We start from the raw sequence: 12145 nt of genomic DNA on the forward strand, positions 1-12145 counted from the left end.
CCCCGCTCACACACACTGGGCCGCCTCGGCCACCCAGTCCCTGTCAGGCTCCACTTTCCAGCTCATCGGGTCCATTGATCCAAATCACAGGGGAGCGGGGGTGTGTGTGGGGGGGGGTAATCTGCCATTGGAAGGTAGTAAGCGCTTCATCCCAGGAGGCATTGAAGCAGCCCCTCAGGGTGTTATAAGTGCTGACCCCCGGCCAGGTAGAGAGGGGAGAGGACTGGGCCTCCCTAGACATCCCACTCTGCCCGCGCCTTAGAGGACAGTTGAGAGGGTCCCTCATGGGGATGCTGGGTTACCTCCAGGCACTCTTGCCCTTCTTTGTGCCCCACTTTTCAATCCAACTAAGCCATTGTTCCCAGTCATGGGGAGTTAGGAGGCATCCACCATGAAAAGGTAGTGAGCTCCCCATCCCAGGAGGCATTCAAGGAGCCATTCGGGAAGTTATATGTGCCGACCTCTCAGCCAGGCAGAGGCACTGGCCCCCTCACCGATTGCTTCTGCAGATCCCCGAGAGCTGCCGGCCCAACATGGAAGAGGGGATCAGCCTGTTCTCCTCGCTGCTCAACAACAAGCACTTCCTCATCATCTTTGTCCACGCCCTAGAGCAGCAGAAGGACTTCGCGGTGCGGGACAGGTGAGGCTGCGAGGCTCTGGGGGTGGGGCTCTGTCTGGGGTCCCACTGGTCCTGGGTCGGCCTGGCTGGACCCTGGGCTCGGGAAGTTTGCAAATCACCATGTCCTCTGAGCAGCTAGCTGGCCTCCAACATCAAGGCGGGGTACTGGGGTTCTGAGACCCCACATTCCTCCCCTTCCCAGGCCTGGATTCCACCTGTCCAGGCACATCAGTGATAAGGCCACTGACGCCCACGCCCACCCACAGGTGCAGCCTGGCCTCCCTCCTGACCATCGCGCTGCATGGCAAGCTCGAGTACTACACCAGCATCATGAAGGAGCTGCTGGTGGACCTCATCGACGCCTCCGCCGCCAAGAACCCCAAGCTCATGCTGCGGCGCACGGAGTCCGTGGTGGAGAAGATGCTCACCAACTGGATGTCCATCTGCATGTACAGCTGCCTGAGGGTGAGGCAGGGACCACCGTCCCCCAGTCTTCCCGCGGTAGACCTGACTGTTCGTCCTTCCGCCAACTCTTCCGGGAGAGTTATCCCATCCTGTGTGCAGATGAGAGAGGGACTCAGAGGAGGGCAGGGACAGGCCTGGAGCATCCATTATACAGACGGGGACGGAGGCTCAGCGGAGGCCTGGCTTCCTGCGAGGCTCAGAGCCCGCCGGGCAGAACGGAGGCCACGTCAGGGAGCTTGTCCTCAGTCATCAAACCCTCGCAGCCACGGGAGCTCTCCCAGCGTTAGGGGAAAGAGATGTGGAAACAAATTAAAATTCAGCAGAGCTCCACCGCTGAGGCTTCTGACGGGGCTGGAGGGCTCCAGGTGGCGGCCCAAGTAAGGGCGAGAGTAGGAATGAGCCAGGTAGAGAACTGGGTGTCCCAGGTTTTGGTGACAGTGTGGGACTGTTTCTGAAAGGAGCTGAAGGAAAGCAGGTGAGTCTTTCTGACGAGATAAGGCCGGGAAGTCCAGTGAGGCCAGGTGGTCAGGCCCCTCTGCATTCTGCCAAAGGGACCCTTAAATTAGGGCTTTTCTGCCGAGGCCAAAAGTCATCTGGGGGTCACAGGAGAAAGGCAAGGGGCCGATGGAAGCCTAGAACCAGGGCCTCAGATGTCCTGGATTCGAGTCCAGTCTATGTGCGACCTTGAAAAAGGCATCGCCCTCTCTCTGTCTTGGTTTCTCTCTGTTGTGTGGGCCATGCCCCTGGGCTTGGGGCTCGTGAGGGGAGGCAGCCTGGAGGAGCCCTGTGGTGGGAAGGGGAGTGGGGATGGAGCAGAGGAGGTTGGGCCTAGGACGGGGCCATCATACAGCTCCTGGAGGCTCTCCCAGTGTTACTGGTCTTGGCATTGGTCTGCACCTGCTGCCACAGGGCCCTGCGGGCTGCAGTGGACTCTGGACCCAGCTCCCAAGGCCTCTTTGTGTGGCTTCCCTCCCAAGCCTTTGTTTCCTGCTCCAGAAAATGGGGTGTCAGTGGCTCCCACCACCAGGCCTGGAGAATTAGATCAGGAATAAGAGTGGGCATGCTTGCCCTGGCTGGTGTTCTCAGTGGTTAGAGCATCGGCCCACTCAGCAAAGGGTTTCAGGTTCAGTTCCCAAGGCAACCAATCGATATGACAGCAATGTTTCTCTTTCTCCCTCCCCCCCCCCCCCCCCCCCCCGCCTCTCTCCTCTCTCTGTCCCTTTCACTTTCTCTAAACATCAGTGGAAAAAAATATCCTCGGGTGAAGAGTAACAAAAAAAAAGGAGTTGGCATGCTATCTTCATCATCTTGCCAAATCTGCCTAACACTATTATGTACTTAATTTTGTCCTTAAATCAGCTTACCATTTTACCTAAATATCTGTCATCAGTGTAATACCTGATCACTTGCTATAAAATGACCATGAAAATCAGCTCATTGCTGTGGATAGCAGCCAAGTCCCTTTCTGGCTGTGAACGTTATGACAGGGAGACTGGCGGCGGGGGGGGGGGGGGGGGGGGGGGTGCCCGAGGGCACTGGACTCTCCACGCGCACCGCGCTGTGATTTAGGTGGGGACCACGTCTGTGTTCTGCTTCCACCCGAACTCACCCTGGGAGGCTTAGCAGAAAGTCCCAGGGAGTCAGCCAATCCAGCGTCCAAGTCCAGCTCCACCTCTTCCTGCTGGGGGTTCCTGGGCTGGTTACGCGCTCTCTCAGCCTCAGCAGTGAGGAGATCTGGAAGGATTGTTGGGATGATGAAATGAATGAGCCTGCCCGCAGCCACGGGTGTTGGACCTTAGCGTCCATGGAGACTTCAGGGGGCTGGGGGATCGGCGCCAGGATCCAAAAGGATATTAAACAGGCAGCCATGGAGGTGTTGGTGGAAGTGGGTAGTGAAGGTGCCCCGGAGGCCTGGGAGCTGGAATATGGAGGGAGGACAGGGAGGCAGTGGGGGCCAGGCAGGCTGGGCCTCAGCCCCTGACGGCCCCTGTCCACCCCAGGAGACGGTCGGGGAGCCGTTCTTCCTGCTCCTGTGCGCCATCAAGCAGCAGATCAACAAGGGCTCCATTGATGCCATCACGGGCAAGGCCCGCTACACGCTCAATGAGGAGTGGCTGCTACGGGAGAACATTGAGGCCAAGCCCCGGGTGAGCCAGTGTGCGGTGGGGCAAGGGCAACCGGGAAGCAAGGGGGGACCATCTCCTGAACTGGCTGGGAGGGGGCCCCACATGCCTGGGGGCTGTGATCGTGCCCGGCCTCTGGGAGGCTGTCGCCTGCCTGGCCCCAGGGCAGAGACGGTGAGGACCGGCTGACCTTCCCTTCCTCCTCTCGTGCAGAACCTGAACGTGTCCTTCCAGGGCTGCGGCATGGACTCGCTGAGCGTGCGAGCCATGGACACCGACACGCTGACGCAGGTGAAGGAGAAGATCCTGGAGGCCTTCTGCAAGAACGTGCCCTACTCCCAGTGGCCGCGCGCCGAGGACGTCGACCTCGGTGGGCAGGGGTGGGGCGGCACCGCTTGGTGTTGGGCTGTTGTGGGAGCCAGCCCCTGCCTTCGTCATACACTCCTCTCACTCAGCAAAGGGGCACAGACTTTGGCACTGGGGACATGGAGATGGTCAGATGAAGTGTGACCCCTACTGGGGATCGAGCCCACAACCCCGGGCATGGGCCCTTGACCGGGAATCCAACTGGATTCCAAATGCCTGATGCACGGGACAGCGCCCACTGGAGCCACACCAGCCAGGGCTGGCGGTCCCTTTTCTTATTTCATCAGCAGTAGTAACAGTAACAACCCTGAGGATGCGGACATTTCCAGAGCTCCTGCTCTGTGCTCCTACCGGGGATCGAGCACGGCCCCGGCCTCCCCGCACCCTGGTCCCCAGTTTTCTCCCCACACTCTGTTTACAGGGGGGGAAAGGAGGCTCAGAGAGAAACGTGGCACGCCCCAGGTTTCACAGAGAGCAAGCGGCCTCTCCCCATGTGGCCGGGCTGGCCCTGCCCCTGCCCCTGACCCCCTGCTCCCTGCCTCCAGAGTGGTTCGCCTCGAGCACGCAGAGCTACATCCTCCGGGACCTGGACGACACCTCAGTGGTGGAGGATGGCCGCAAGAAGCTCAACACCCTGGCCCACTACAAGGTGGGCTCCCAGCCCCCCCCCCCCCCAGCCCCCCTCGCAGCCTCCCTAACCTGACCTCTGACCTCAGCCTCTCCCCTCCTGTCAGATCCCCGAAGGTGCCTCGCTGGCCATGAGCCTCACAGACAAGAAGGACAACACGCTGGGCCGAGGTAGCGCCGCTGGGCATGGGAGGGTGGCTCGGGCCCCTTCCGAGCGGTCCCAGTGGGGAGGCTGAGGCTTCACGAGGCTGGGCCGGGCTGTGGCCTCCTTGGTCGGGGCCGGGGCCAAGCCAGGCCCCTCTGACCCAGGACTGCTTGGCAGGGCCTGTGACCAGGCCTCTCAGGCCGACTTCCTGTGGGCAGCCAGGGAGAGGCCTCGGGAGGGCGGGACGTGGTTCCGACGGGTCTGGGCAGCTGCCAGGCCAGGGGGGTGGCTGGCATGCCCCTCGAGGCTTTGGGTTGTGTTTCTGCCTCAAATCCCACCGTCCACACCCTCAGACGCCCCAGGCCTCGTGCTTCTGGGCCTCAGGGTTCCCTCTGAGGCCGGGAGCAGGATCCTGGTTCTCTCCCAGCAGCTTGTGCGGTCGGGTGGGGGAGTGAGTGAGGGCAGCCTCCCTCCTGCCTGGGGCCTCTCCTCTCTCCCTGTGTGACCCCGTCTCTGTTCCTCTCCGTCTCCCTCCGTTTCTCCTCTCACCTGCATGTGTCCTTCTCTTAATGCCTCTACCTTTCTCTTTGTCTCTCTCTCTGTGTGTCTTCCTGGATCTCTCTCATCTCTTCACATTTTCCTCCTTGACTCACTCTGTCTCATGTGTCTCTTTGGAACTCACCCTTTCTCTTGGTTTCCTCTCCATTTCTATTCTCTCTCCCTCCCCCTCTCCTCTCTTGTTTATTTATTGTGTGTTTTTCCTCTCGCAGTGAAAGACTTGGACACGGAGAAGTATTTCCATTTGGTGAGTGCCCGGCCTCTGGCCCTGGGGCTCCCGCCCCTCACTGGGTGTGGACTTGGCTTCCTGCCACCGTGGTCCTCTGGGGAGAATGCTCCCAGGCTCTGGGAAAGGCTGGGAGTGGGGAGCGGAGATGGGATCCAGCATCAGCAGGGAACCAAGTGCCTCTGGGAGAAGGATGGGACCCCCCCCCCCTACTGGACGGTGGAGGAGGTGCCTGGCACCAGCACTGACCACCGCTCCGGCCTCCCAGGTGCTGCCCACAGACGAGCTGGCAGAGCCCAAGAAGTCCCACCGGCAGAGCCACCGCAAGAAGGTGCTACCAGAGATCTACCTGACCCGCCTGCTGTCTACCAAGGTAGGCCCGGCCTCATCTCCTCGCCTCGGAAGGTCAGCTGTGTCCACATGCCTGGGTGGGGCGAGAGCTCTTCCTCTGTGGGCTCCCAGGGTGAGAGGCTCAGGGCTTAGGGTGAAAAGTGTCTGACAGACAACTTCTAAATGAGCCAGTGTAACAGAGAGGGCAGAGGGGTCAATGATGTCCCCAAGGTCACACGGCTTAGGTGGTAGTCCACACCCCACATACCACACCCTGGCTCCGCTGATTTCCCACGCTATGCCCCAGACTTTTCAGCACCCAAACCCATTTCACAGGTGAGAAAACTGAGACCCAGAGAGGTTAGGTGACCGGCTTGATGCCACATGGCTTCCACATTCACCAGTTCCAGTACCGCAGTCTCCCCCGAGCCATCGGGGTCCCACTTACCCTCCACATGTGGTCCTGGGCTGATGGCAGCCACGTTGCTCCCCTGCAGGGCACACTACAGAAGTTTCTGGATGACCTGTTCAAGGCCATTCTGAGCATTCGTGAGGACAAGCCCCCTCTGGCCGTCAAGTACTTCTTCGACTTCTTGGAGGAGCAGGCTGAGAAGAGGGGAATCTCAGATCCTGACACCCTGCACATCTGGAAAACCAACAGGTGGGCGGTGGGTATGTGGGGAGGGCTGTGCGCTCCATGTGTCCCTGGGGGCAGCAATAGTGCGGGGGTTCAGAGCCCAGTCTCTCAGTCCACCTGCTTGGGTTCAGTCCCTACTACGCCGCATCCCAGCTGTGTGATCTTGGGTAAATGACTTAACCGCTCTGTGCTGTAAGTTTCCCCCAGCTGTAAAACAAGGGCAATAAAAGTAATCCACCTTAATTATAAGAATTAACGAGAAGCCAGCATTATGTAAGTGTTGCCCTTACCATCATCCTCCCTCCATTCTTCAAGGGCAGGCACTGTCAGCTCCACTTTACAGATGAGAACAGTGAGGCTCACAGAGATATGACTGCCCAAGATCACGCAGCCCTTGAATGACTCAAAGCAGCATAATCTTGACTCCAATACCCAGTTTGTAGCCTTCTTTTGAGGCATGTCTTAGCTTTTTGGGGTCACAGATCCCAACAAGAAGTTGTTAAAAAAAAAAAACTCAGCTGACCCTCAGAAAAATTGCCACAGGCCCAGAAGTTTCTGTGCAGTTGCAGGGGCTTCTCAGAGCTCTGGGGGTGCATAAGCCCTGGCTGCTGAGTCACGGGGAGGCGCTGCGGTGGGAGTGGGGGTTTTACCAACCCTCTGGCTCCTGAGGCCAAGGCCTAGGATCCAGGCTCCACCCTCCTTCAGCCCTTGCCTGCTGCTAATGGTGGACTTCCTGCTGCCGTGAGAGGCTAAGGGAGGAGCCATGGGCTGCCAGGCGGGGTGGGGGTGCGTCTAATGAGAACCAGGACCTGGCTTGAGGCTCCTGCTGGAGACTCTGTGGGGGAGGGGAGGGCAGTGAGGGTGGACTCAGACCCCTCCACCCCAGCCAGGCCTGCAGCTCCTGACTCAGCCTCCTGCCCTGCTCCATGCAGGAAACCCGGCTCTTAGCTGCTCGTAGCCCAGTCAGCAGGAATGGTCATCAACCCCATTTGTGGGTGAGCAAACCCAGGTCTCTAAAGGTTCCATCTTGCGAGTAGGCTACACCAGCCTTGAGGGTTAAAGCCAGCCTGTCCTCTGGGCCTGGCTGCCCTCCCCTTGGGGTGGGCTCACACTGCCTCTGTTAACCCCATCCCACAGCCTTCCTCTCCGGTTCTGGGTGAACATCCTGAAAAACCCGCAGTTTGTCTTCGACATCGACAAGACGGACCACATCGACGCCTGCCTGTCGGTCATCGCACAGGCCTTCATTGACGCCTGCTCCATCTCTGACCTTCAGCTGGGCAAGGTCAGCTGCTGCCGGGGCAGCCTGGGTGCTGGTGGTGGGATGGAGGTTTTTCTGGGAGGGGAACTATAGGAGCTCAGGTCTGGGGGACGCGGGGATGAACAGGGACATTCGGACCGGAGGAGACGCCCGGACACGGCAACTACAGTCAGAAACTGCATCACTAAAGACCAGTGGCACCTGTCGCAGGCGGGCCCAGCATTAGCTCCCGACATTCAGGCCATAGAGCCAGGCCCGGGAAGCCAGAGCGAATGTAGGAAACCTGCTTGGTCAAGCACAGCGTCACCTGAGAATCAGCCAGGCTACAGGCAGCAGTCCCGATGGCCACGAGCCCTCTGAGTGGGCACAGAGGAGGGGTGGGCAGAGGCCACAGATGACACAGACCTCTGAGATACACGCAGGAGGGAGCCCCCTGAGGCATCTCTGTGGGGAGAGGAGAGAGAATGGTGTTCCTGGCAGAGGGAACAGCACGGGCAAGCAGGGAGGAGATGGTGTAAGCCAGCGGTTCTCAACCTGTGGGTCGCGACCCCTTTGGGGGTCGAACAACCCTTTCACAGGGGTCGCCTAAGACCATCAGAAAACCCATATATAATTACATATTGTTTTTGTGATTAATCACTATGCTTCAATTATGTTCAATTTGTAACAATGAAAAAATACATCCTGCATATCAGATATTTACATTACGATTCATAACATTAGCAAAATTACAGTTATGAAGTAGCAACGAAAATAATTTTATGGTTGGGGGGTCACCACAACATGAGGAAATGTATTAAAGGGTCACGGCATTAGGAAGGTTGAGAACCACTGGTAAGCAGGCCTCGCCGGGCAGGATGGAGGGTTCATGGCCCTGCGTTTTGCCCGTGACTTTCAGAGATAGACCACGAGAGATAGTAAACGCATCACTTCTCCGCACTATCTCGGAAGGCAGGATGCCCGTGACAAAGAACTGGGAGTGTACTTGGCACATTTCACTGTTGGGCGTTGAACACATGTGGTGGGGAATATTCCACTGAGCCAGCAATCAGGCTTCCAGAAATCTTAGCCACCAAGACCTATAACCCGAGGCAAGGATGTAAACAAAACAGCCGCTGTGCGACTGAGAGCTGGCAAAGCCCAGGTCCTTTCCCCCTAAGAGAAGTAGATCCCCTTCCAGGTCATCACCCTGACAGCCCCACCGAAGGCAGGGCAGGGGTTCGGTGTAAAAGGACAGCAGAGGGAGGGGCTGAGGAGCCTCTGGTCTGAAGCTGGCGGAGTGGGGAGCATGGCTTGTCCAGAAAAAGACAAATCCTTCCCTTCTCTTATTCATTCCCTCGCTCTCTCGACCCAGGATTCACCCACCAACAAGCTCCTCTATGCCAAGGAGATCCCCGAGTACCGCAAAATCGTGCAGCGCTACTACAAGCAGATCCACGACATGACACCGCTCAGCGAGCAGGAGATGAACGCGCACCTGGCCGAGGAGTCGCGGGTGCGGCGGGGCTGTGGGGGGTCTGGAACTTGACCGTCCAGTGAGGGGTTTGCGTACAAGCAGCAGGGCAGGGCTGGGCCCAGGTTTGACAGGTTAACCACCCTTCCTGACTCCCGCCTGCTCTTTGCTTGTAGAAGTACCAGAACGAGTTCAACACCAACGTGGCCATGGCCGAGATTTATAAATACGCCAAGAGGTATCGCCCGCAGGTGGGTACCCCTGGTGTGAGGCACCGACCCTCGCAGCCACGGCGCCCCCTCCCCTCTCACCCACAGAGAGGTCCCCACTCTGGCATTGACATCCCAGGACATTTGTGCTTTCGGGCGGGTCAGCAGCTGCGGAAATCCAGGCAGGGTGTGCTCCCCAAAGACCTGCCCGGGGACCCACTGGGGCCCAGGCCTGGAGCCCCACGGCGCCTCTGCTTCCCCTCAGATCATGACAGCCCTGGAGGCAAACCCCACGGCCCGGCGGACCCAGCTGCAGCACAAGTTTGAGCAGGTGGTGGCTCTGATGGAGGACAACATCTACGAGTGCTACAGCGAGGCCTGAGCACCCGCCGGAGACCATGTGGGAAGGAACCAGGCACCCGGCCCTCGACCTCACTTGGTCCCCAGTGCCTCTGACTCCGGCTGGGCCACGACTGAGCAGAGTCACTGGAGAGGGGGAATGAGGAGCCCCCCCCCCCCCCGCCCTGGCCCCTGGGGCACCTCTGTCCCCTCCTACTTGTCCCCAGGCCCAGCCTCTGGGATGGGGACTTGGATGACACAGCCCGTCTCTGGTAAGGTTCCCATCACCCAACAGCACAGCCTGGACGGTGCCCCGCACGCTCTGTCACAGCCAGCTGCTAAGAGCCCCACCCGACTCGGTCCCGCACACGAACAGACAAACCTGAGAGACCGCCTGGCCCAGAGGCCGCAGCCAGAAACACTACCTCAGCCTTTCTGACGGAGGGGAGGCCGCCTCGAACCAGCCCGTGATTGGTTTCCGATTTAACCACCAAAACGTTGTCCAGTCTCCCCTCCCCCAGAGAGGACCCTGGCCACACAGTTGCAAGCAGTGTCGGATTTTCGTTGCTTAAGTGGCTACCGGTGGCGTGGGCAGCGCCCACCGCCCGTGGGGAGGCTCCTGGGCTTTCCCTGAGCCAGGAGGGCGGGAGACAAGGGGACCGGTGCTGGGCCATCGGGCCTGGGGCAGACGGGCTAAGTTGCACCAAGGATGTAGCTGGGCTACTTGATCTTGCTGGGAGTATTTCTAAAGATAGCACCACTTTGTTTTTTTAAGAAAGCTTTTCTATATTAAACTTGTATGCACCAACTGTGAACAGCTGCCGCTTGTGCAGAGAACCCGGGAGGGCACCGAGGGGCTCCCAACGCAACACTGGAAATGACTGTTCCAGAGGATGGGCAGCTCTGGCACAGACACCCCCTTCCCCTGAGAAAAATCACGCCTCTGTTCCTGTCACAAGTGGCCCTCTGGCTGACCGGAGCCCCGCAGCAGACCCAGCCAGCCCAGGGCCTGGCCCGCGAGGGTGACCAGGACGCTCTAAATGGAACCTTCTTTATAATAAAAGCCTGATGGGAAGACCCGCTGTGGGCTCCAGCCTTTATCCTGAGATGGCCGAGGAGGGGAAGCAGTGCCTGCGGCGAGAGGCAGGGGCCCTGGCTCGGACCGGCCTCGGCCTTCGGAGGAGGCTGACGGGGACGGGGCAGTGTGGCTGCCTGCTTGCCCGGGGCCTGGCCCGGACGGTCCCTAGGCTCTGAGGGCACCACGGGACCTGCAGGAAGATGTCACGGCTGCTGTGTGCCACCCGCCCCTGGTGGGCTCTGCTCCTAACTCACCTTTAGTTAACAGGTCCCCGAGGAATGGAGCAGTGTCCTCGTGTCACAGGTGTAGAAACAGCGCAGAGGAGGGATTCCCCCAGGTCGCAGCCAGGGAGCGGCGGGGCGGGGGCACAAGCCAGGGCCCTGGGCCCTCGTTCCTCAGTGCCAGGCTCGGCCAGACCAGCCTCCACAGCGGCCTCCGAATGTGAGGGGTGGTCCACACTGGAAAAAGCCAACAGTTACACACTCACCCCGAGTTTTTCATCACTCTTTAAAAAATGTATCACTGACCCCATTTTTCAGATGAGGAAACAGTTTCCCCCAGGCCAGGAGGGCAGGCTGTTTCTCACCGTGGCCCAGGAGGACGGTGAACCTGCCTGGAGGCCAGCAAATACCCAGAAACCCCCAGCCCACCCCGCTGACCTCCCGGAGAGGCCACTAGAAAGCAAAGCCACCTCCCACTTAGAAGCAACTCAGGTTATTTTTTTCCCTTTACGGAAAAAAAAAAAAAAAAAATAAGCACACACATTTATCAAAGGTAAGAAGTAGGACAGAAAAATTCATACCATTTAAACAAAAATCCTACAAATGCCAGTTTTTAAATTAATGAGAACAGAAAAGTGAAAAGAGAAAAGTAAACAATTTTTAGCTTTAAAAATAGCCTTTTCCTGTGGTAGCTTCTGGGTGGAGAGATTCGTTATCTTTTCAAATTTTCTATTCTGAGCACTGATTCCTGCTTATTAAGCAGCAGATTGCTAATTTAAGTTATTGACACATTTGATAGAAAAAAAATTCTTTGGGTGTGATGCTAGAATTAAATACACTTCCTACAGAAACATCAGGAAGGAAAAAAAAAAAGAAGAAGAAGAAAATAAAAGCTACCCCCACCCACCCACGGTTAATATCTCAGAGAATGCCAAATCACGTACTTGCCTGGGTTGGGGGCAGAGGAGTAAAAATCGGGACCAGGGTATACGCACCATTTGAAACCTGTATTTTCCCCCATGCAACAATATGTCAGTAACATCTTTCTATGTCATTAAATATTCCACAGCCTGTTTTAATGCCTAATTAACATGCAATTCCTTCTTGACATTTAGAAATGTATTTGCAAATGGAGGAAATCTCTAGATTCCAGGGTCATTTCTCAGCACAGACGGTGGCCAACGTCTGTGAATCCCCCACCCATAGTCCCTGTCTGGGGCCCCTGAAGACTTGCCTTGCAGGTAGGTACAGGCATCCCTTTGCTCCGAGGGTCCCAGGAGGTGGGCTTTGGCGCAGTGTCGTCATGCGAAGACTTGCCCGAGTTTCCTGGGTGCCAAATGATGTCCGGCCTCTGCCAGGTCAGGGTACTGCCCTCGCAGCTCGTGGAGGCGAGATGCCCAGTGGTGCCCTCCTAACTAAGACCCTGCCTGGGTACCTCTCACAGCCCCTGGCCCAGCCATGAAAAGAGCAGAGACAAAAACATACACC

The 12145-nt window shown here is 58.0% G+C and overlaps 1 protein-coding gene across 1 annotated transcript in view; it reads left to right on the forward strand.

The window, feature by feature from the left end:
* Nucleotides 1-11743, forward strand: part of PLXND1 (plexin D1) — a 55128-nt gene extending 43385 nt beyond the window's left edge. The window contains exons 24-36 of the mRNA XM_070433589.1: nucleotides 510-640; nucleotides 886-1084; nucleotides 3085-3231; nucleotides 3421-3577; nucleotides 4119-4222; nucleotides 4308-4371; nucleotides 5116-5150; nucleotides 5398-5502; nucleotides 5957-6120; nucleotides 7234-7381; nucleotides 8712-8852; nucleotides 8987-9061; nucleotides 9285-11743. Of these exons, the coding sequence (XP_070289690.1) occupies nucleotides 510-640; nucleotides 886-1084; nucleotides 3085-3231; nucleotides 3421-3577; nucleotides 4119-4222; nucleotides 4308-4371; nucleotides 5116-5150; nucleotides 5398-5502; nucleotides 5957-6120; nucleotides 7234-7381; nucleotides 8712-8852; nucleotides 8987-9061; nucleotides 9285-9401 (1587 nt within the window). The 3' untranslated portion in view covers nucleotides 9402-11743. The remainder of the gene's footprint in view (nucleotides 1-509; nucleotides 641-885; nucleotides 1085-3084; nucleotides 3232-3420; nucleotides 3578-4118; nucleotides 4223-4307; nucleotides 4372-5115; nucleotides 5151-5397; nucleotides 5503-5956; nucleotides 6121-7233; nucleotides 7382-8711; nucleotides 8853-8986; nucleotides 9062-9284) is intronic.
* The last annotated feature ends 402 nt before the right edge of the window (nucleotides 11744-12145 follow it).

The sequence above is a fragment of the Myotis yumanensis genome, unplaced genomic scaffold, assembly GCF_028538775.1.
Source record: "Myotis yumanensis isolate MYYU_CA2020_CCGP unplaced genomic scaffold, mMyoYum1.0.hap1 SCAF_14, whole genome shotgun sequence".
Taxonomy (NCBI): domain Eukaryota; kingdom Metazoa; phylum Chordata; class Mammalia; order Chiroptera; family Vespertilionidae; genus Myotis; species Myotis yumanensis.